Raw genomic sequence first — 24,626 nt, 5'->3', positions numbered from 1 at the left:
AAGAAGCGAGCTTGGGTGTCGTAAGATATAAATATTGTGTATGGAATATATATCTTGTGGATCTTCTTACGATGATGTCACTTTTTTCATAAACATTTGATATCAATACATTTAATCAATTGTAATATCGAGAAAGAGAGTTTATTATTTTTACGACATTGAAAACGTTCCGCCTGCTTGCGTGTAATTCTACTTCCTGTTGGAAATCTCCCCGAGCTGAAACAGGTACACATAGAATATTGGGTTTTTTTTTCAAATATGAGATTAAATGTCAGTAATACTGAAACAGACATTCAAATGCCAGCCATGTATAGTTTAAAGTTGGCACCACTCAGTGACAACACTTTATTTTTCCTGAATTCAGAAACTGAGAGTAACACTTTTCCCAAGATTGCATAATATTAATTTTAGTGGTGTAACAGGTCATCTTGAGAATATACATGATGATTTTAAAATACAGGTAACAACACAGACCTTTTGTAAACATGGCACAGGGCCTGTCTTATATATAAGCATGATAAGTGTATGTTGGCTTGATCACCTCTTACTCTTTGAACGGCTATTTCGCCTGTATTCAATTATTAAGATCTTCTTGTTACAACTATTGTGAGTGAAAGAGAATTAGGGTTATGACTGTCATAGCCCTTCAGTACACCTGTTGGTTGGTTTGTTGTTTACGCCGCACTCAGCAATATTCCAGCTATATAACTGCGGTCTGTAAATAATCCAGTCTGGACCAGACAATCCAATGATTAATATCATGAGCATCGATCCACGCAATTGGGATCGATGACATGATTCAACCAAGTGAGCGAGTTAGTCGCCTTTTACGACAAGCATAGTCGCCTTTTACGGCAAGCATGGGTTGCTGAAGATCTATTCTACCCTGGAATCTTCACGGGTCCAGTACACCCGTGTGGATTCTGGGTAACAAATGGCCCCCAATCTCATTAAAATCAGATCTTAGTTTTCGCTACCTCTAAACAAAAATCTGAGGACATCCCTTTGCGGATCATGTCAGAACGACCTTTCATCTGACCAATCAGAGCATTGTTTAGCAGATCATGAAAGTGACAGTTGGAATGTGATATTTTATCATGCAACCTCGAAAAAAACAACCTCGAAAAAAACAACATACAATCTAGACCATCTATTTGCCATTCCAGAATGTTCTTTTGTTCAGTTTTTAATTTTTTAATCAAGTATATGTCTAAATATGTTTTGAAGCGTAGTAGCCAGTTTGAAACTCATGCCGTAAAACTCGATTAAGCTGCCTTCTGATTGGCTATTGCCAACTTCTCGTTAGTTATTCCATTAGTTGGTCAAAGTTCGCGAAAGTTCAGTCTGAAGTGACCCGTAATGCAATGTCCGCAGATCTTTGTTAAGGGGTAGCGAGAACTAAGATCTGATTTTAATGAGATTGAAATGGCCCCCAGCAACCTTTTGGTCTCTTTAATTTCTTGACACATTTTAGGTCAGGGGTCAGCACTCACATTACTTTGGTGCTGCATTAGTTTCATGATTTTGAGTATACAGTGTATCAATGCTTTGTATAAAATGAATAATCAATCGGAATGAAACATTCCTTGATTCCACATTATTGAATACAACTTAATTCAACAGGGTTCGATTCTACTCTCACTCACTCACTCACTCACTCACTCACTCACTCACTCACTCACTCACTCACTCACTCACTCACTCACTCACTCACTCACTCACTCACTCATGCACTCACTCAAGATGCAAGGTATAATAGGTCTTCAACAACCCGGCCCTGCTTGCTGTAAAGAGGCGGCTAATGGGATCGGGTGGTCAGGTCACTGACTTGATCCTAATTGGGTGGATTGATGCTCATGAAGTCATTCACTGGATTGTCTGGTCCAAACTCCATTATTTACAGACCGCCGTCATATAGCTTGAATATTGCTGTATGTGGAGTTAAACAACAAACAAAAAACACTCACTCACTCACTTGCCCAAAACCCACCCACTCACTCACTCACTCACTCACTCACCATATAACAACACCCACTGATATTTAATTTTGTTTCAGATTCTATCGAATGTTTAGGAATCAAGTAAGTAATATCAATAAGTATGCACATCTTCCATACCATGTCAGTAGCACGCCAAGTACATCACAGGCTTATCCACCCCTTTCTCCTCCCCACATCAACACAGAGGATGCTGAAGAAACTCTCAATAGTGTCATCACAGCAAGAAAGATCCCTCACACCTCACCTGTCAACCTTAAGGGGGCCCTCTCAACAGGTTTCCAGAACAGAGGAACAAAACAGGTGGTGTTTGCAAAGCAGAGAAAACTTTCAGAAGCTGTGGTCTGTGGGTGAGCCTTTAAGAAGCTATGTGTCCCAGAAGGATTACTGCTATCCTGTTGTGGACGAGGATGAGTTGGAGGAGCAGCATGTCCGGGGCAGTGGGCCGGGGGGACAGGCGGTCAACAAGACAGCTAACTGTGTGGTGCTCAAACACCTGCCGACCGGGATTGTTGTGAAGGTGAGGGCAGAGAGCAGTGAGCTATATCATGTAAACTGAGAACCATACTGGTGGATGTGGGGATTTGTCTGGGATTCCAAACTCAGTGCAGGCAAATTGGGAAATTAATCATCATTGGTGCGTTTAAATTTGATTTCTATTCTGACCTGTGAAGATCCGTGGTAGAATAAATAGGTCTTCAGCAACCCATGCTTGCCATAAAAGGCGACTAATGGGATCGGGTGGCCAGACTCGCTGACTTGGTTGATGCATGTCAACGTATCCCAATTGCGTGGATCGATGCTCATGATGTCATTAACTGGATTGTCTGGTCCAGACTCGATTATTTACCGCTGTCGTATAGCTGGAATATTGCTGAGTGCAGCATTAAACAACAAACAAACAAGCCAACCAACCAACCAACCCTGTTTCTAATTTTGAGAGCGCCCTTGGCGCTTATTATGTCGAATACAGTACTGTTAAAAACGGTGTTAAACACAAACCACTCACACACTACTTTCAATCATAGAGCCATGAATCCCGATCGCTGGACACCAACAGACGGACAGCCCGGCTGAAACTACGAGACAAACTAGATCTGCGGATGAACGGAGAAAACAGCTTCCTGATGATGCAGCGCAGAGAGGAGATGAAGCGAAGATCACAGAAAAAGAAGAAGACAAATGAGAGACTCGAAATGAAGAAGGCTTTCAAGCAAGAAATAGAAAAGACAAAAGAAGAGTAGCTCAATGTTCACATCATATTGACAAACAATTTTGAGCCCTTGGGAGTGAATGTGAACTTGGTCGTTGACATACATGTGTGGATAATTCATGGTTTGAAATAGCAAGCCCAAACAGTATCAGTTGTTTGTACATCTGGACAGAGGTTGCGACATTCCTGCATGCATTCCTAGATCCAAAGAGTGGAAGGTGCAAGGCTGTGCACTTACACCCAACTTTATAGCATGACAAACATGAAAACATATAAAAAACAATTAACTAAATTGTGTTGTGATATGTTTTCAACAAGACTACCAAACCAAAATTGTTTCGGTAATATTTACATTCGTCTAGAAAATGTATCCATGAATCCTGAGACATCTTTTATTATCTTGGCACCTTTAACCCTCTTGATGCCCAGGGACCATATATGGTCCCTCACTTTTCACACCCTCTTTGCCCCTTTTCAACTGTGTCAAACACAGAGTGCACAGTATAAAAATTATAACCATCATCACCCTAATCATCCTGGCTTTAACATCGTGTAACTCATATTTTATACAGTGCTACGTATTGCGAAATATGGTGAGGTAAATAAAGTGGTTACCATGGTTACCACGATTCTCGACCTTTTTCTGTGTATGAACTAATCACGACCACTTCCGTCAGTTTTGTTTTGACATCAGAAACACTGACAGTTTCATCAGGATTTTTTATCGATAAATATAAATCATGGACAATTTTCATTGAATGTGTACTTCAACATAAATGTCATATGTCTATCGCTGTTAGGTTGTACTTTCCAATGATATGAATTATTGGACATTAAGATTTCAAACAAGGGCGCTTACTTGACTTTTCTTGGCACATGAGGGTTAAAAGTGGCAGTGGAACGTGTTGAAATGCCAGTCAAATGGCAAGTGCAGTGTGAGATCATCAGTAATAGTGTAGGATAGTACAAGGTAGCTCATGTTTGTTTTATTCCAAGATGATAATGGTGTATATTTATGTGTGGTTATGAACCTTAAATATCTGAATGTCAATTTCAGGCAGGAAAATATGAGTAATATGAGTTGATGTCTTTCAATACAACTGTAAACAACAAAATGGCGGACAAATTTGTTGCTAAGAGAGACAGGTAAGTATCTGGTTACAACAATATCTATTAATACATGTAAAATAGAAGAACCACCATAATGTGATTGACATATCTACTAAAAGGAGGGGGCACGGGTGGCCCAGTCTTCTGTGGCGCCGTGATTTGCTGTGCCAAGTTGCGTCCCTTGGGCACGCCAGAAACCTATGATTGTGGGTTCGAATCCCGGTTCACCCCGATTATGTTTCTAGGTTTGTCAGCACCATACCCGTGCTTGTGGGTTTCACCGAAGTGGTAAATGTCTGAGACCTGCATCACTTCGGGCTTTCCTCCCACATTAAGCTGACACGCCGTGAAATAACTGAAATACTGTTAAAGGCGGAGTTATACCCAACTCACTCACTCACTCAAAGAAATTTCAGGAATACCCAATTCTTATATATTCACCACAAAAAGAAAAGCAAACCATAGAAACATATTGAGAAGTATGTACGTTAAGAAGAGATGTTTCCAATATGTACATGTTAATGACAAAACTTTATTCTTTATTCTTATCATGTGTGATCCAAACTTTAAACATTAATCCTGCATGAGGCAAGGGATCTGACAACATGTGATGCATTCATTAGCGTCAGTTTACACAACATACCAGTAGGGCCGTTTGTGCGTCGAACCAATCTAATAAATCTTTAATATGAGTTAATCTTCATATATTAACCATCTTGTATGGTAGTTGCATTTCTTTTGTCAGTGAGTATATATCACAATTGTTAATCTCTCATGCCATGAAAGATTAACTTTAGTCATTTGCAAAAAATAGGGCGTTCTTTAACTTCTTTTGAGTAGTATATATGTGTATGTTCTTCCTGGTACTTTAATCCAAACTATTGGTGAAGAATTTATCCTTTCCAATCCACCATGATGTGGCTGTAATAATGCTGACTGACATAAACATTCCACTCTTCCATTGTGAAGGGACCCGTAAAGACCCGGGGTAGAATAGGTCTTCAGCAACCCATGCTTGCCGTAACAGGCGTCTATGCTTGTCGTAAGAGACGACTAATGGAATCGGGTGGTCAGGATCACTGAATCATGTCATCGTATCCCAATTGCGTGGATCAATACTCATGATGTCAATCACTAGATTGTCTGGTCCAGACTCGATTATTTACAGACCACCGTCATATAGCTGTAATATTGCTGAGTGCGGCGTTAAACAACAAACTAACCAACCAACCAACCATTGTGGAGGAAAATATTCCCTATTCTTATTTCTTAAACAGCAGGGGTCGGTCTGGTAGTGGCTTAAGCATTGGCTCATCAAGCCGAAAACCCTGGTGTGATTCCCGACATGGGAACAATGTGTGAAGCCCATTTCTGGTGTCCCCCGCCATGATATTGCTGGAATATTGCTAAAAGCGGCGTGAAACCTCTCACTCACTCACTCACTCACTCACTCACTCACTCACTCACTCACCCACCCTACCACTCACCCACCCACTCACTCACTCACCCACCCACTCACTCACTCACTCACTTACTCACTCACTCACTCTAAAACAACAGTTGTAGAGATCTCTGTTGATTAATTATGTGTCTGTTGAGAACGTGATTCAGTGTATACCCCTCTCTCAGGCCAGACTAAGTTTTGTCTCACCTGACTGACCTTTTATTAAGATACTCTTTTTTACTCTGTGCAGGTTCAATAGCATCACGTTTAGTGTCAGTGATCAAACCTTTGCCAGTGATGAAGAGTTGATCCAGAATCTTGAAGGTGATTATAACGTTAATCCATGATCTGATCCCAACACCAATGGAAATTCAATTTTATGTTGGAATACTAGCAAAGTAATTTTTTTATCTCACCAAACAATCTTCAAACTTCTATCGGGGCGGTCGGGTAGCCTAGTGGTTAAAGCGTTCGCTCATCACGCTGAAGACCCGGGTTCGATTCCTGACATTGAGACAATGTGTGAAGCCCATTTCTGGTGTCCCCGCCATGATATCACTCTAACTATTATCCGTCTATGTAGTAGTAGTAACTTTTAGGGTCAACTGTGGATGCATCAAACTATGGGCCAACAAAGGAGTTACTTCCCTTTTTGATAATCTTTAGGTTGTGACGACCCGGGTTAGAATTGGTCTTCAGCAACCCATGCTTGTCCCCCATGAAGATCCGGGTTAGAATTGGTCTTCAGCAACCCATGCTTGTCCCCCATGAAGATCCGGGTTAGAAGTGGTCTTCAACCCATGCTTGTCCCCCATGAGATCCTGGCTAAAAATTAGCCTTTAGCTACCCATGCTTGTCGTAAGAGGCGACTAACAGGATCGAGTTGTAAGACCCACTGACTTGGTTGATGCATGTCATCATATCCCAATTGCATAGCTGGATGCTCATGATGTCAATCACTTGATAGTCTTGTCTAGACTAGATTATTTACAGATAACCACCGAATATTGCCGATTGTGGCCTTAAATAACAAACAAACAAACAAACAATAATCATTCATTTTGTACATTCATCTCACTGTCTGCAGCTGCCCTGACTGAGTGGAGGAATGGCAAGGTCCGAGGAGTGTGGATTAAGATCAGCTTGCAGCAGACAGCACTGGTGCCGAGGCTTGTGAAGGTGATTCAGTGCCCTGCTGGTTGTAAGAGGCGACCAAATGTGATTCAGTACCCTGCTGGTTGTAAGAGGCGACCAAATGTGATTCAGTACCCTGCTGGTTGTAAGAGGCGACCAAATGTGATTCAGTGCCCTGCTGGTTGTAAGAGGCAACCAAATGTGATTCAGTGCCCTGCTGGTTGTAAGAGGCGACCAAATGTGATTCAGTGCCCTGCTGGTTGTAAGAGGCGACCAAATGTGATTCAGTGCCCTGCTGGTTGTAAGAGGCGACCAAATGTGATTCAGTGCCCTGCTGGTTGTAAGAGGTGACCAAATGTGATTCAGTGCCCTGCTGGTTGTAAGAGGCAACCAAATGTGATTCAGTGCCCTGCTGGTTGTAAGAGGTGACCAAATGTGATTCAGTGCCCTGCTGGTTGTAAGAGGCGACCAAATGTGATTCAGTGCACTGTGGGGGTTGCACGTTAGAATAGGTCCCCAGCAAACTATGCTGGTTGTAAGAAGCGACCAAATGTGATTTAGTGCCCTGTGGGTGTTCCGAGTTAGAATAGGTCCCCAGCAACCTATACTGGTTGTTTGAGGCGACCTTTTCAGGTCATGACAATTATCTAGAACTCTATGGTTACACTATTAGTGACAAATGTTCACATTTCTTTCCGACTCTGACTTAATATGTTTACTAGTCAACTTCAGTGTATGCATGACCAGATCATTTTATACCTGTTTCTAAATACATTTTGACAGGAGTACGGTAAAACGTTTCCCAATGAGACATTTTGTACCTGTCTCTTGAGACTGACAGCGGGTACCCGGGTAGGGTCCGGTAATAAGGGGGTGGGTACCCGGGTAGTAAATTTGGACTCGTCCCAGCCCTCCAACAAACCTTATAGATAATTTTGGATATAAAATCAATCTTAGGTGCTTACAGTCACTATATACTTAAGACTCTTTCCACTTACGGGGCAGTCGGGTAGCCTAGTCGTTGAAGCGTTCATTCATCCACGCCGAAGAGTGAAGCCCATTTCTGGTGTTCCCCGCTGGAATATTGCTAAAAGCGGCATAAAACCATACTCACTCACTCACTCACTTTCCACTTACACAAACCAAATGATAAATGTGGACTAATACAAACAGCCAAACACACATATGTGTGCATGCCACTATGCAAGTGAAATAATCTTCAACATCGATGTAAATACAGTAATTATACCCAAGTTCTGATAGCATTATGGTTGATGCATGTCAACATATCCCCATTGCGTGGATCGATGCTCATGATGTCAATCACTGGATCGTCTGGTCCAGACTAGATTATTTACAGACCGCCGCCATAGAGCTGAAATATTTCTGAGTGCGGCATCAAACAACAAAAAAACAAACAAACAAATGAATCATCTAAATAGAGTAACCAGCTCTATGCAGTAGTTTTCAGAGTGTGTGATGATCTTGAAGTCTGTGACAGCAATAATGTAACCCTGACTCTGTTCACAGCTGGGATTCGACTTCCACCATGCCCAGCCAGGGTATGTGATGATGAGCGTGTGGCTGCCTCCAGACGAACCCAACAACCTGCCTGAGTATGCCAACCAGTATATTGGTAGGTGCCTCTTGTTACTCCTGAGGGGCGGTGGGGTAGCCTAGTGGTTAAAGCGTTCGCTCGTCACGCCGAAGACCCGGGTTCGATTCCCGACATGGGTACAATGTGTGAAGCCCATTTCTGGTGTCCCCCGCCGTGATATTGCTGGAATATTGCTAAAAGCGGCGTAAAACCTCTTTCACTCACTTGTTACTCCTGACTCAGTCAGTCTCATTAAGCAGTATTCCCGCTGGCTTTTGAAACTCTAAAAATTAATAGTTTCCCCTAATTTTTGTCAGTCCCATCTTGAAACAAAGAAAAAAACGTATGAAAATTACCTGCTTTTAATTTCAACATCATGTTCAGTTCATTTTTGAAGTAACCTAGTTAGATCTGCACATCATTCACACAAAGATTACTCACAATTTTCTCTTTTGTTTTGAATATTTCGAGACTTAAGTCACTATGATACATATTTAACCTCGAAGCAAATCGAAAAGTTATTTCCTTGCACTAAGAATAGACAAGGGGAAACCCTGATGATAACAGACAACCTGACTTTGTTCGAAAAAGAATGCTTAAATATCGCCGATGTTTTGTTCAACAACAAAGTTTTTTTATTTGCCAGTCCATGATGATTTTATATGAAGATTGATTAATTCTTTCTGAAGCTTTAATAGTTTCCACATTATCCTTGACCGCCTCCGTGGTCAAGTGGTAGGGTGTCAGCCCGGAGAGCGGAAGGTCCGGGGTTCGATCCCCAACCGCGTCATACCAAAAGACGTTAAAAGATGGTACTTGGCTCGGAGTCAGTATACTGTGTCTGAGTGGGGTATTCATGTTAAACTGCAACATGGTATTTCAGTGTGCTAGCACTATAAATCGGCATCAGTCCGGACTAGTACAAGCAGCCACACATACACACACACGTACATGCACGTCGCTTTATAAGTGCAATAATCTTGGACGCGATGTTAAACCCCATTTCACCACCACATTATCCTTTGTCTCGTCCAGGTGTTGGAGGGTTTGTAGTCAACAGCAAACACCAGGTACTGGCAATACAGGAGAGGTTTCAGAGTCGGCCTCACTGGAAACTTCCTGGGGGACATGCAGACAAAGGTATGCCGGACAAATGAGCATATATAGAGAATCTCACCCGAGTTGATAAAAGTGGAAAAAATCCGAGGCTTGCGAGTTTTTCCACCTTTATCAACTCGTGTTCACATAGTTGATATCAAAAGACATGAGGGTGAGATTTTATTTATCATCCAACATCATAAGCAGAATCTTAAGTGTAAAAAGTACTGCTAACAGCTTCAGTAGCAGAGCCATTAGTGATGTCATTTGATTGTGACGTCATGATAATTGTGATTCATTGCAGCAATATCTACAATTTAGATATCACTTGATCACACCCAAGCAATATCTCCTGTGATGTGTCAGACAGATTGACACGCAGACGGTATCTCAGACAGGTGGACATGCAGACGGTATGTCAGACAGGTGGACATGCAGATGGTATGTCAGACAGGTGGACATGCAGACGGTATGTCAGACAGGTGGACATGCAGACGGTATGTCAGACAGGTGGACATGCAGACGGTATGTCAGACAGGTGGACATACAGACGGTATGTCAGACAGGTGGACATGCAGACGGTATGTCAGACAGGTGGACATACAGACGGTATGTCAGACAGGTGGACACGCAGACGGTATGTCAGACAGGTGGACATGTAGACGGTATGTCAGACAGGTGGACAAGCAGACGGTATGTCAGACAGGTGGACATGTAGACGGTATGTCAGACAGGTGGACACGCAGACGGTATGTCAGACAGGTGGACACGCAGACGGTATGTCAGACAGGTGGACACGCAGACGGTATGTCAGACAGGTGGACATGCAGACGGTATGTCAGACAGGTGGACAAGCAGACGGTATGTCAGACAGGTGGACATGCAGACGGTATGTCAGACAGGTGGACAAGCAGACGGTATGTCAGACAGGTGGACACGCAGACGGTATCTCAGACAGGTGGACATGTAGACGGTATGTCAGACAGGTGGACACGCAGACGGTATCTCAGACAGGTGGACATGCAGACGGTATGTCAGACAGGTGGACATGCAGGCGGTATCTTAGACAGATGGACATGCAGACGGTATGTCAGGCAGATGGACACGCAGACGGTATCTCAGACAGATGGACAAGCAGACGGTATCTCAGACAGGTAGACACAGACATGTTCCCATAATAATACCCATAATCCAAATTTATCTGAAAAATTCAGGGAGGAATCACTTATGTTTTTTTAAATATCTATTCAGTGTACATTGTCAGGGAATGTGTTTAACATGGAGCTGGAATATTTCCTAGGAGTATGTATACTGTGTGTTTTATCAAGTTTCCCCACTGAATATACAGGTTAGAATTGGTCTTCAGCAACCCATGCTTGTTGTAAGGTGATTAGGCATAAGGCTTGGTTGATCATGTCATTGTATCCTGATTGCATAAATCGATGCTCATGATGTCCATCATTGGATTGTCTGGACTAGACTTGATTATTTACAGACTGATGTCATATAGCTGGACTATTGCTGAGTGTGGTGTGAATAAGAAACTGTCAAAAGCAAACCAGTCTGTGTTTAAGGGGGGGTTAATAGCTTAGTGGTTAAAGTGTTCGCTCGTCACGCCGAAGACCTGGTGTCCCCTGCCGTGATATTGCTGGAATATTGCTGAAGGCTGCGTAAACCCATAGTTACTCACACACCATGTTGTATTCTGTTTATCCCTCGGTAAACCTCTACAGGGTCAATGTTACTGTTGAACAGGGGAAGACATTGGGGAGACAGCTAAGCGAGAGGTGTTTGAGGAAACGGGTATAGAGTGCGATTTCGAGTCGGTGCTGACTTTCCGCCACCAACACAACTACCGCTACGGCTGCTCCGACATCTACTTTGTGTGCGTGATGAGACCCCGCAGCGACGACCTCAAGCCGTGTAAACATGAGATCGCCAAGTGCCAGTGGATGGATGTAAGTACAGGAGTCATCTGTGTTTTGTATTTCCCTTGCACCAGGTGTTGGTTGTATTATCAGTTTGCCGGAATTGTGAGTACACCTGAATTGTGAGTACACCTGTAGTGTGATTACATCTGTAGTATGAGTACATCTGTGTTGTGAGTACACCTATTGTGTGAGTACACCTGTATTGTTAGTACATCTGTTGTGTGAGTACATCTGTTGTGTGAGTACATCTGTTGTGAGTACATCTGTAGTGTGAGTACACCTGTAGTGTGAGAACACCTGTAGCATGAGTACACCTGTAATGCGAGTACACCTGTAGTGTGAATACCCCTGTAGTGTGAGTACACCTGTAGTGTGAAAACACCTGTAGCATGAGTACACCTGTGTTGCGAGTACACCTGTAGTGTGAGTACACCTGTAGTGTGAGTACACCTGTAGTGTGAGTACACCTGTAGCATGAGTACACCTGTAGTGTGAGTACACCTGTGTTGCGAGTACACCTGTAGTGTGAGTACACCTGTAGTGTGAGTACACCTGTAGCATGAGTACACCTGTAGTGTGAGTACACTTGTGTTGTGAGTACACCTGAAGTGTGAGTACACCTGTAGTGTGAGTACACCTGAAGTGTGAGTACACTTGTGTTGTGAGTACACCTGTAGTGTGAGTACACATGTGTTGTGAGTACACCTGTATTGTGAGTACACCTGTAGTGTGAGTACACCTGTAGCATGAGTAAACCTGTAGTGTGAGTACACCAGTGTTGCGAGTACACCTGAAGTGTGAGTACACTTGAAGTGTGAGTACACCTGTAGTGTGAGTACACCTGTAGTGTGAGTACACCTGTAGCATGAGTACACCTGTAGTGTGAGTACACCTGTGTTGCGAGTACACCTGAAGTGTGAGTACACTTGAAGTGTGAGTACACCTGTAGCATGAGTACACCTGTAGTGTGAGAACACCTGTGTTGCGAGTACACCTGTAGTGTGAGTACACCTGAAGTGTGAGTACACCTGAAGTGTGAGTACACCTGTAGTGTGAGTACACCTGTAGTGTGAGTACACCTGAAGTGTGAGAACACCTGTGTTGCGAGTACACCTGAAGTGTGAGTACACCTGAAGTGTGAGTACACCTGTAGCATGAGTACACCTGTAGCATGAGTACACCTGTAGTGTGAGTACACCTGTAGTGTGAGTACACCTGTAGCATGAGTACACCTGAAGTGTGAGAACACCTGTGTTGCGAGTACACCTGAAGTGTGAGTACACCTGTAGTGTGAGTACACCTGTAGCATGAGTACACCTGTAGTGTGAGAACACCTGTGTTGCGAGTACACCTGAAGTGTGAGTACACCTGAAGTGCGAGTACACCTGAAGTGTGAGTACACCTGTAGTATGAGTACACCTGAAGTGTGAGTACACCTGTAGTGTGAGTACACCTGAAGTGTGAGTACACCTGTAGTGTGAGTACACCTGTAGTGTGAGTACACCTGTAGCATGAGTACACCTGTAGTGTGAGTACACTTGTGTTGTGAGTACACCTGTAGTGTGAGTACACATGTGTTGTGAGTACACCTGTATTGTGAGTACACCTGTAGTGTGAGTACACCTGTAGCATGAGTACACCTGTAGTGTGAGTACACCTGTGTTGCGAGTACACCTGAAGTGTGAGTACACTTGAAGTGTGAGTACACCTTTAGTGTGAGTACACCTGAAGTGTGAGTACACCTGAAGTGTGAGTACACCTGTAGCATGAGTACACCTGTAGTGTGAGAACACCTGTGTTGCGAGTACACCTGAAGTGTGAGTACACCTGAAGTGTGAGTACACCTGTAGTGTGAGTACACCTGAAGTGTGAGTACACCTGAAGTGTGAGTACACCTGAAGTGTGAGTACACCTGAAGTGTGAGTACACTTGTGTTGTGAGTACACCTGTAGTGTGAGTACTCATGTGTTGAGTACACCTGTAGTGTGAGTACACCTGTAGTGTGAGTACACCTGTAGCATGAGTACACCTGTATTGTGAGTACACCTGTAGCATGAGTACACCTGTAGTGTGAGAACACCTGTGTTGCGAGTACACCTGAAGTGTGAGAACACCTGTAGTGTGAGTACACCTGAAGTGTGAGTACACCTGTAGTGTGAGTACACCTGAAGTGTGAGTACACCTGTGTTGCGAGTACACCTGAAGTGTGAGTACACCTGTAGTGTGAGTACACCTGTAGTGTGAGTACACCTGTGTTGCGAGTACACCTGTAGTGTGAGTACACCTGTAGTGTGAGAACACCTGTGTTGCGAGTACACCTGTACTGTGAGTACACCTGTGTTGCGAGTACACCTGTAGTGTGAGTACACCTGTAGTGTGAGTACACCTGTGTTGCGAGTACACCTGTAGTGTGAGTACACCTGAAGTGTGAGAACACCTGTGTTGCGAGTACACCTGAAGTGTGAGTACACCTGAAGTGTGAGTACACCTGTAGTGTGAGTACACCTGTAGTGTGAGTACACCTGAAGTGTGAGTACACCTGTGTTGTGAGTACACCTGTAGCATGAGTACACCTGTAGTGTGAGTACACATGTGTTGTGAGTACACCTGTAGTGTGAGTACACCTGTAGCATGAGTACACCTGTAGTGTGAGTACACCTGTAGCATGAGTACACCTGTAGTGTGAGAACACCTGTGTTGCGAGTACACCTGAAGTGTGAGTACACCTGTGTTGCGAGTACACCTGTAGTGTGAGTACGCCTGTAGTGTGAGTACACCTGAAGTGTGAGTACACCTGTAGTGTGAGTACACCTGAAGTGTGAGTACACCTGTAGTGTGAGTACACCTGTAGTGTGAGTACACCTGTGTCTTCCCTTGCAGCTGGATGAGTACATAAACCACAAGGAGATGTCGGTGGGCAACCGTCACATCGCCCAGTGCTACAAGGACAGCTTGAGTCAGGGCGGCCTAGCACTTGTACCCAGTCCAGTCATCTCATTCCATGGCACGGTGTACAACAAGATGTACAGCGTCCAACTCAAGGATAAAGTCCAGACCAATATAGACTAGTGAGGTGTTAGCTATAGCATCAGCAGGGGCAGGGGGGGCGAAGTCGTCTAAGGCGCCGCGATTCGCTGTGCAGAGTTGCGTCCCTTGGGCACGCCAGAAACCTATGATTGTGGGTTCGAATCCCGTTTCGATTATGTTTCTAGGTTGGTCAGCACCATACCCGTGCTCATGGGTTTCACTGAAGTGGTAAAAGTCTGAGACCTGCATCACTTCGGGCTTTCCTCCCACATTAAGCTGACACGCTGCAATATAACTGGAATACTGTTAAAAGCGGCGATAAATGCAACTCACTCACTCACTATAGAATCAGCACGTCAATCAACCAGCCACAGAATTATACTTTTTTGTATAATCATAATTAGTAGGACTACACTTTTCAAACGATACATACTGCAATACTTTTTCTGTGCTCCGGTATATTGGGTGTAAAATTTATAACGGGTCTTTTTGTATTGTGTAACCTAAAATCGACACAGAAATTCATTCATTCATGTGTGCCAGGTGTTTGGCCATCCCATCTATGAAAAAAGTTGCTCACGCACCACAGAATAGTGCACATGCAAGTATCGTGATACGTATCGGATCGTGAGCAAGGTATCGTGATACATATCGGATCACACAGTTTGTGTATCGTCCCAGCCCAACAAATGAGGCTTCCTTTTGAAATTGATTGACAAAACAGCATAAACGTGGAAGCAATTTTTCTCTCATGTGGGCTGCAAATGACCAGGTCATATTTATTTTAGTATGGAGAAATAGGATCTGCATGTACAATCAGTGCCGATTAGTGGCAATCCGTGTCAAACACTTTAGCTCCCAATACTTAGGAAATAAACGATGAGTAGGAGTTGTTTATTGAACAGTAAAACACTGCAGAGAGAATTTTCACATCTTTTCTCCAAATAAAGATTGTCATATCTCTCCCACTTTTGAATGAAATTGTTCGGCCCTTGCATTCATCTACGGTAGCCAGCTACATCTATGGAGGACATATCACTTGACACTTTCCTCTCAAAAATAACATCGTCCAATTTATGAATGTACGACGTCATCAAGTTGCGAGCACACATTTGAATCTCCAGAAATGACATCATGATAGAACAATATTTTATCGTGAAATAAGGCATGCTTCGTTGATCGTTGTGATTTATTGCATCGTTAACTTATATATCACAATACGTATCACAATACAGATACCTGTATCACAATATATTGCAATTCTTACCCTGTAGATTGTATATCATTGAATATAAGATACCGTATTCGACGTAATAAGCGCCCCGCTCTAATAAGCGCCCACGGCGATATTTGCTAATATATTGGCTAGTGAACAATCCCAATTGGCACCCCTTCCGATTGATCAATGTACACAAGACTTATTTTTTTCGCGAATAATACACACACATGTGTTATATGCACCCTTAATTATGGGCAATTAAATTCCGGAAAAATATATCTGTCGTACATAAACATTTCAGGCTGTCAGCATAGTCTGTTTCTAATAAGAGCCCCCTATTTCTAATTATGAGAGCGCCCTGGGCGCTTATTATGTCAAATACGGTAGGTCCGCATTAAATCACAAAGAACAATGAAGAGCAAAGCGTTGTATATTTCACAACAAGACATTGTTCTATCATGACGTCATTTCTGGAGATTCGAACGTATGCTCGCAACTTGACGACTTTGTAAATTGGACGACATTCTTTTTGAGAGACTAGTGCCTAGTCACTTGTTCCCTATAGATGAAGCTGGGCAACTAAAACAAACGAAGTGGACAAACAATCTCCTCCAAAATTGGGAGAAATATGACGATCAGTATTGGTAGAAAAGGTACAGATAATCGACGTGAGGACTGTTAGAATATGCGAGAAATAACAAACTTAACCCCCCTGTTCATGAAATGGACTTGTCCGTTATTGCCGAGGCCAGATTCTATTCAGGAAGTCATAATTATTAAAATACAGGGAATGGTTTATTACCATCCTTAAAGAGGCTTTACATAATCTTGATATCTCATATAAGAAATAAACACCTTGCACCCATGGTTTATTCTCCCTGCAGTGTTTTATTGTACGATAAACAACACCCTCTCATAATCTGTTTCTTGAATAAAGGTGAGCTTCTGTACCTGTGATATCTCTGGTTTATATCGCTTCTGAATAACTTTTCAGGAAAACAATTAATGTATCCATATAAATTGTCAGGGTAGCCATATTGAACATTTATGTGTCCATGTGATCTCTGTTCTCTAGTTAGTAGGTACGTAATGTACTCTTGTTTGTTAAATATGTCCTTTGTTTATGAAGATTGTATTAATCTCCGTGACACGTCAATGGTAGTTACCCATTTTAACATATATAGGAGCCATCTTTAGACATAATGTCATGTAATTCTGTACATATCAATGTCGAATTTGCTATATCGTATTCACCGTATTAAACAACCTACTCCAATAAGAGCCCGAGACTAATCTGTAATCTTTACAACTGAGTCTATATATTTCTGTGTTTAACAAAAGTCGGCAGCATTGGAGGGGTATATTATTGACTTGTAGTTACCATGGTTACCGTACATGAATTATCAAAAAACGTTTTAGTTTCATCGATGTTTGAACTAAGTTTGTACACTACTGCGAAATCTTATGAAACAATATTATTTTGTTTAGTTTTAATAAGCACCCCCTTTATCAATTTTTGAAGTGCCTGGGGGTCTTATTATAGTAAATACGGTATGTGTTATATGCAAACTCCAGTGTCTGCACATTGTAAATGTTTACAGTTTGACATATCTGAAACTCCAGTGTCTGCATATTGTAAATGTTTACAGTTTTACATCTGAAACTCCAGCGTCTGCATATTGTAAATGTTAACAGTTTGACATATCTGAAACTCCAGCGTCTGCATATTGTAAATGTTAACAGTTTGACATATCTGAAACTCCAGCGTCTGCATATTGTAAATGTTCACAGTTTGACATATCTGAAACTCCAGTGTCTGCATATTGGCTTGTTCAAACTAGTATGTAACCAAACATACAGTTGTGTACCATCAACCTGGGAAAGGGCCTCCCTACATAAACAAGCACACTAACTCCTATTGCCGTCATGGCCATAACACAAGATGTGCAGTAAAGCAGTGCACATGTAAAGGAAGGTAACTGCATGCTATAGTGGATCGCATTATTTTTAAGTATTTGAATTTTTTTATTTTTTTAGTAATAAAAACGAAACATGCGGCAGACTTTATGATGATACGGGCGGCGCCTGAGAACCAAGACTTCTATTTTTTTACACAATTTTGAACATTTGTTGTAGCTGTTTATATATGGTGCAGATACTCTGAGAATCTCACTCACAAGGAATCATGCTCAACCCCAAGGTCACTGAAGCTTACCGTGCCAAAATATTGTGAATTCCCGATCAGCATGTGGAACTGTTCTAGTCTTAATAAGGTCGATGTGTATAAACAGAGCTTATTTTTCTGTCTCAGTCATGAGATCTCATTTCACAATATATAGTTCACTGTAAGATTTCAAGCATATCATGAATGTGTGAAGAATATATATATCTTTTGGTATATAATATACCCATGAAGATGCTTGTCGTAAAAGGCGACTAACGGGATAGGGTGGTCAGGCTCGCTGACTTGGTTGATGCATGTCACCGTGTCCCAATTGTGTGGAAAGATGCTCATAAAGTCAATCAGTGGATTGTCTGGCCCAGACTCCATTATTTAGAGACAGCCATCATATAGCTGAAATATTGCTGAGTGCAGCGTTAAATGACAAAAAACAAACCAAATGATATCTAATATAGCAGCACGAGTTGATAACAAAGTATACAAGACATTAAAAACAAAATAGTGGGATTCTGTGTATCATCCATAATCATGCTGTCAATATTCAAGCTATTTTAATTGGCGTTTTAGTCACCAAACAATTGTTTATTTCAAGAAAATTTCTGAAAAGCAATGGGGGCACAGATGTCCCAGTCATCTAAGGCGCTGCAATTCCCTGTGCAGAGTTGCGTCCCTTAGGCATGCCGGAAACCTGTGATTGTGGGTTGGAATCCCGGTTCACCCTGATCATGTTTCTAGGTTTGTCAGCACCATGCCTGTGCTTGTAGATTTCACCAAAATGGTAAATGTCCAACACCCGCATCCCTTCGGGCTTTCCTCCCACATTAAGCTGACAGACCCTGATATAACTGGAATACTGTTCAAAGAGGTGTTACTCGGAGCGTTCCCTCCTATTAAAAGGCAGTGTTGACAAATCTGATATCATAAGATTGCGATTTGTGTATTGTATTTTCAGCAATTTGTTTTTGTCTTGAATCAGTTCCTTATACCGTGGAAACACATTGATGTTCCTTTCTGAAAATAGCAAGCAGTTAATGAAATGACTAAGAATAATAATGTAATGAAAATATTAAATGAAAATTCTTTAAATGAAAAGAATTGGTTCTCAGGTAATGGCTTTTGAAAACAATGTGCGGGCGATGGTTTTTCTTTCTTTTTTGTTCAAGCTAGTATGTAATCAAATTTTGTTAACATTAATTTCGGCAAAATCATGTTCTTCTTAAGTATTGTAGCATTTCACTGCTGCTGTCATGTGGTCGAGACACAGAATATTTAAAGAATTTATTTTTTGAAAATGGAAATAAAAACAAAACGTTCGGCAGACGTTATGATGATGCGGGCGGTGCCTGATAACCAAGACCATTATTTTTTTTAGTCTTCCGGGTGTAGATTTAATACAAAGAACTTGCATTTGGTATTGATATTGTCTGAAAAGTGTATTTCATATTACAGTAAATTCGGGAACAAATGTTGTCTGGTGATGGTTTGTTTACATGTGCATGTGATGTTTGGACCAACCAGTATGTTTATACATATATATAGCTCACTTTTAAACTCAGGTCCACTTGGGTAAGCTGGATTGTAGGGTAATGTCCCATTGTGCCTTGTGAGATACATGTGGCAATAACAGGGTATACACGATTTAAAGAACTGAATTGACCTGTACGTGTTAGACTGAAGTCACACATGTGCTCAGCATGTACAATCCTGTACAATCCTGTACAATCTGCAACTTACATGTAATTAATTTATAAGGTCATACTTTTAATCTCATTGTGTAAAGATTTTTTATTCAAAACTAGATATTATTTTTTTATTTTGACATCAGGCTTAAAAAATAAAAGAATTGGTTCTCGGGAAATGGCTTTTGAAAATATAGTGTGGGCGGGCGGGCGGATGGTTTTTTTTGTTAGTTTTTTTTGTTTAAACTAGTATACATGTAACCAAAAATAAACAGACATGTAGCCACATAAACAGTTGTGTACACTCAACCAGGGGCCTCCCTACATAAATCTATTGCCTTATAAGTAAAATACTGGCATGCAGTATTTGACTTCTGTTGGATTGGGAATATTTAAGGATCTTTTTAATAATGGAAATAAAAATGAAATGTGCAGCAAACTTTATGATGATGCGGGTGGTGCCCGAGTACCAAGACTATTTTTTTTTTTTAACTTTACAATCATTCAACATGTTTTTAAAGTGCTTTCTGAAAAAAATTATTCTGTTGGGCGAAATGACAAAATGAAAAATGGTTACCTTTGATTTCTTCATCAGGAAGCCAAAACATCCTTTATAGCAATATAAACATGATACATTCATACCATATTTGTGAAAATTGGGAGCACTATACCATGGAATTAGAAAATGAATGCCTTGCAAGGTCATAAGTTGCAGATCAATGTTTTTGTGTTTTAGTAACAATGAGATTTATGTGGATATTGTGCGGACCATCAGCCTGTAGAGGGGTATGTCTTGATGTCCACACAGACTGGCCAGTATACATGTATCAGTATTTAAACAAGACGTCATAATATTTATTCAAGCCTATTTCATAGCTAGATTTTTGATAAGAGTAATTATTTATATTTGTTAGTACTGTCTCAGTATAACAGAGTAGCCAATGACTTTTGTACATGAATAAACTATTTTAACGACCATTTCTTTGTTTTTACCATTTATTTTTTATCACAGGTGGGCTTCTGCCATGGGCAATCTGTAAGGCCTTGAATACTTTATTTACCTCGCGAAATGCATCAAATCATGTGACCACCTTGATTAAAAACATGAAAAGATTTGGAAAGTATCTGTCAACGCCCAGTTGACGGTACACATCCTTTGCAAATCCTGCATTCGACCGAAACGCATTGAAATCTATGTTTATGAACCGGATATTGATTTCGTTACACGATTTCTATTGGACTATGCATAGACTCGTTAGTCAAGCCAGTGTGGAAACTGGATTTTTACAGTTAGGTAACTCCCTTGCCTTGAGACGATGTAACATGCTAGTCATTCCTCCAACATCCAACCTGGTTCAATATTTTTGTTTTTCATTTATCTGTGTCTGTCTTGATATAAGGCTAATCTGGAAGTGGAAATCGTTTCTAGTATATATTTTTTTCAACCACCTACTTGGAATTTTGGCCAACATTTTATTAACAAACTCTTTTTTTGTTTAATGAAGCACTCAGCACTATTCCACATAGATGACAGCAGTCTCTTAATAATTGAGTCTGGACCTGACAATCCAGTGACTGACATGAGCATCGGTCGACGCAATTGGGATGCGATTACATGCATCAACCAAGTCAGCGACCTGACCAGCCGATCCCGTTGGACTCCTTTTACAGCAAGCATAGTCGCCTTTGATGGCAATATGTGACGATCAATGATGAAAGTGTGATGGCATACTGATCTTACCAACCACTGACTCAGGACCTGTGAAGATCCGGGGTGGAATAGGTGTTCAGCAACCCATGCTTGCCGGAAAAGACGACTATGCTTGTCTAAGAGGTGACTAACGGGATTGGGTGGTCAGATCGCTGACTTGGTTGGTCACTGGATTGTCTGGTCTAGACTCGATTTATTTACAGAATGCCATCATATAGCTAGAATACTGCTGAGTGCGGTGTTAAACAACAATGTCAATACTATATACTTCACCCATCTGTCTCAGGTTCCCAGTGTTTTACCCTTGGGGATCCCGGGTTGGAATAGATCTCTAGCAAGCTGGGGGCACGGGTGGCCCAGTCGTCTAAGGCGCCGAGATTCGCTGTGCAGAGTTGCGTCCCTTGGGCACGCCAGAAACCTATCATTGTGAGTTCGAATCCCGGTTCGCCCCGATTATGTTTCTAGGTTTGTCAGCACCATGCCCGTGCTCGTGGGTTTCACCGAAGTGGTAAACGTCTGAGACCTGCATCACTTCGGGCTTTCCTCCAACATTAAGCTGACACACCGCGATATAACTGGAATACTGTTAAAAGCGGCGTTAAACCCAACTCACTCACTCACTCACTCTAGCAAGCTCTGTTAGTCATGTCAGGTGACTACTGTAAACAGGGAATTTTGCGACTGTTTTATTATTGCGAGTTTTGTGAACGAGACTCAATCGCAAAAATGAAAAACGCAAAAATAAGTATAAATAATACGTACATACTTTATTCATTGCAACATGTCATCAAATGTTGAAATCATCAACCAGAACCACAAGTTACTCTATAAGTTAAAAACACAAATGAATGCAGAATGGTCACACAATACATCACAAATGACAGTGTAAACAGACCAGTTAGTGTCACTGTTACCTCACAGTAATCCTGCCTTCTTCCAACCTCGCTTGATTGCGTCAGTGTCCTTTGCAATTTTGTCCACACAGGAAACAAGCCATCTTGCGTGAATCGGTTTCATGACACTGGTCAACTTTCCGGCCAACTCAGATTAACTAGCTTCGAAGAGAAGCTGTCTATTGTTTGGTAATTGAGGGGTCATCTCAACACGGCAACTCGCAAAAATATCTCGTTGCAGTATTGTCTTTGGTGTGGTATTCGCAATATTTTAACGGCGCAGAAATAAAGCTGTTGACAGTAAATGGATCGGTGCTCCGAGTTGGCGACAGTCAATTCAGTTTCATCATACCTCAACAGCATGGGACGTGTCTCATAATATCACTCACTGGTTTGTCTGGACCAGACTCAATTAGTCACTATGACTACGGACGCCTCTGTGGTCTAATGGGTAGAGCATCTGCCCATGGAGTGTTAGGTCTGTGGTTCGATCCCCAGCCATGGCACACCAAAAGATGCTAATTGTTGTTACCCTGCCTGATGCCAGCATTAAGGGGCAAAAACAAGGACTGGTCAGCTCGGAGTTAGTATACTGTGTCTGAGTGGGGTATTCATGTTAAACTGCGGCATGGTATCTCAGTGGTCCAGCACCATAAAACCAGCATAAGTCAGACTCATACCAGCAGCCACACATAATTTCACCTCACATCACCAGCAATATCATTATAGGCCTCTCATAATGTCGCCATTTCAGGAATAAACCTGTGTAACATGAATCACCATGGTCCTGGGGAGTTAAGTAAAAATGTTCCAGGCAAGAAAATGAAGGGTGTCCAGAGTATCACCAGAAAATAAAGTAAAGTTTGTTTGCTGTTTACACTGCACTCAGCAATATACACCAGCTATCAGGCGGTCTGTAAATAATTGAGTCTAGACCAGATAATCCAGTGATTGACATGAGCATCAATCCACGTAATTGGGATATGATGACATGCATCAACCAAGTCAGCGAGTCTGACCACCCATTCCTGTTAGTCGCCTCTTATAACAAGCATAGACGCCTTTTACGGCAAGCATGGGTTGCTGAAGACCTATTCTACCCCGGATCTTCACAAAGTAAAGATTTCCTTCGTGACAGAGTGATCAAAATCAGACACTGTCAGTCCAAACTTATTTTTTCTTAACAGAATAATACATCAGTTTATAAATCTATCATGCATGCTTCCCAGTTTGAATGGGTATGCAGTTACTTTTGCGGTTTAACCCTAAAAATAGAACACAGACAGTACTCAAATAAAATATGATTTATGACGTGATGGTTGCACATGTGAACAGAAAGGACACGGTGCTGTAACAGGTGATTATCAAGTTCAGGGAAACAACTTGAGAAAGAAATGTTGCCACCTTTTTTTGTGCATAATGCACACCCCATTTGTTGGTAAAAGTTTTGAGAAAATTACTTACCGTATTCCACGTAATAAGCGCCCTGCTCTAATAAGTGCCCTTGGTGATATTTGCTAATATATTGGCTAGTGAACAATACCAATTAGCACCACTTCCGATTGATCAATGTACACAAGACTTATTTATTCGCGTATAAAATGTATTCGTGTGTTACATGCGCCCTTAATTATGGGCAATTAAATTCTGGAAAAATGTATCTCTCGTATATAAACATTTCTTATTTTGAGAGCGCCCTGGGCGCTTATTATGTTGAATACGGTATTTATATCTATATAGTGTGCAGTCAAAAATTACATCATGTCACTTCAGGTGAACGAACAGGAGATAACGAACTTGGTCAATTAAAATGTGAAATTTGCAATACAACATCAATGGACATGAAGATTTACAGTTTCATTTGTATTAAATTTGTGCTATCCAATGTTTTACATGCAGATTAAGATTACTAAAACTCATTGTGTGCATGTATTATGTGCACCTGTATCTACAGCTGTAGTTGTTTAATAAAGTGTGCACTATGCACAAGAAGGTATGGTACTCAAATATTGCAACGAGTATTTCAGCATTGAGAATCCCTTTTATCAGGACAGACCTCTAATGAAAGACGACTGGGTAACTGATATTTGCTGTTAGTAGACAGACTCCAGTGAGAGTACCGAGAATGTTGTCAGCTGTCTGGCTCCAGTGAGGGTACCGGGAATGTTGTTAGCTGTTGGGCTCCAGTGAGCATACCGAGACTGTTGTTAGCTGTTGGGCTCCAGTGAGGGTATCGAGAATGTTGTCAGCTGTCTGGCTCCAGTGAGGGTACCAAGAATGTTGTCAGCTGTCTGGCTCCAGTGAGGGTACCGAGAATGTTAACTGTTGGGCTCCAGTGAGGGTACCGAGAATGTTGTTAGCTGTTGGGCTCCAGTGAGGGTATTGTGAACG

At 41.7% G+C, this 24,626-nt stretch overlaps 2 protein-coding genes across 3 annotated transcripts; both read left to right on the top strand.

Annotated features, from left to right (window-relative positions):
- Positions 1-204: 204 nt before the first annotated feature.
- On the top strand, positions 205-15,584 carry LOC139455416 (nucleoside diphosphate-linked moiety X motif 6-like). Of its 2 annotated transcripts, XM_071236970.1 has the most exons (9): positions 205-225; positions 2,057-2,081; positions 4,268-4,356; positions 6,015-6,088; positions 6,852-6,943; positions 8,429-8,534; positions 9,531-9,635; positions 11,349-11,551; positions 14,405-15,584. In XM_071236970.1, the coding sequence occupies exons 3-9, from the start codon at positions 4,295-4,297 to the stop codon at positions 14,591-14,593; spliced, it is 831 nt and encodes a 276-aa protein (XP_071093071.1). In that variant the 5' UTR covers positions 205-225; positions 2,057-2,081; positions 4,268-4,294; the 3' UTR covers positions 14,594-15,584. The 2 variants fall into 2 exon arrangements, with proteins under 2 accessions (XP_071093071.1, XP_071093072.1); XM_071236971.1 differs by lacking the exons at positions 205-225; positions 2,057-2,081 and adding an exon at positions 3,251-3,428.
- On the top strand, positions 2,188-3,241 carry LOC139454863 (mitochondrial translation release factor in rescue-like). The gene is made up of 2 exons (XM_071236480.1): positions 2,188-2,517; positions 3,026-3,241. The coding sequence occupies exons 1-2, from the start codon at positions 2,188-2,190 to the stop codon at positions 3,239-3,241; spliced, it is 546 nt and encodes a 181-aa protein (XP_071092581.1).
- Positions 15,585-24,626: the final 9,042 nt, after the last annotated feature.

The sequence above is a fragment of the Haliotis cracherodii genome, unplaced genomic scaffold, assembly GCF_022045235.1.
Source record: "Haliotis cracherodii isolate W230 unplaced genomic scaffold, xgHalCrac1.p SCAF_11, whole genome shotgun sequence".
In the NCBI taxonomy this organism is placed as follows: Eukaryota; Metazoa; Mollusca; class Gastropoda; order Lepetellida; family Haliotidae; genus Haliotis; species Haliotis cracherodii.
Note: the sequence above shows the minus strand (reverse complement) of the source record. Positions and strands in the feature narration are given on the sequence as shown.

What these genes read in the sequence shown, in the direction of transcription:
- LOC139454863 (XM_071236480.1), top strand. Translation starts at nt 2,188, where the DNA reads ATGCTGAAGAAACTCTCAATAGTGTCATCACAGCAAGAAAGATCCCTC. An exon ending in CGACCGGGATTGTTGTGAAG is followed by an intron (nt 2,518 to 3,025) that starts GTGAGGGCAGAG and finishes TTTCAATCATAG; the next exon opens with AGCCATGAATCCCGATCGCT.
- LOC139455416 (XM_071236970.1), top strand. Translation starts at nt 4,295, where the DNA reads ATGTCTTTCAATACAACTGTAAACAACAAAATGGCGGACAAATTTGTT. An exon ending in GTATGCCAACCAGTATATTG is followed by an intron (nt 8,535 to 9,530) that starts GTAGGTGCCTCT and finishes TGTCTCGTCCAG; the next exon opens with GTGTTGGAGGGTTTGTAGTC. An exon ending in CCAAGTGCCAGTGGATGGAT is followed by an intron (nt 11,552 to 14,404) that starts GTAAGTACAGGA and finishes CTTCCCTTGCAG; the next exon opens with CTGGATGAGTACATAAACCA.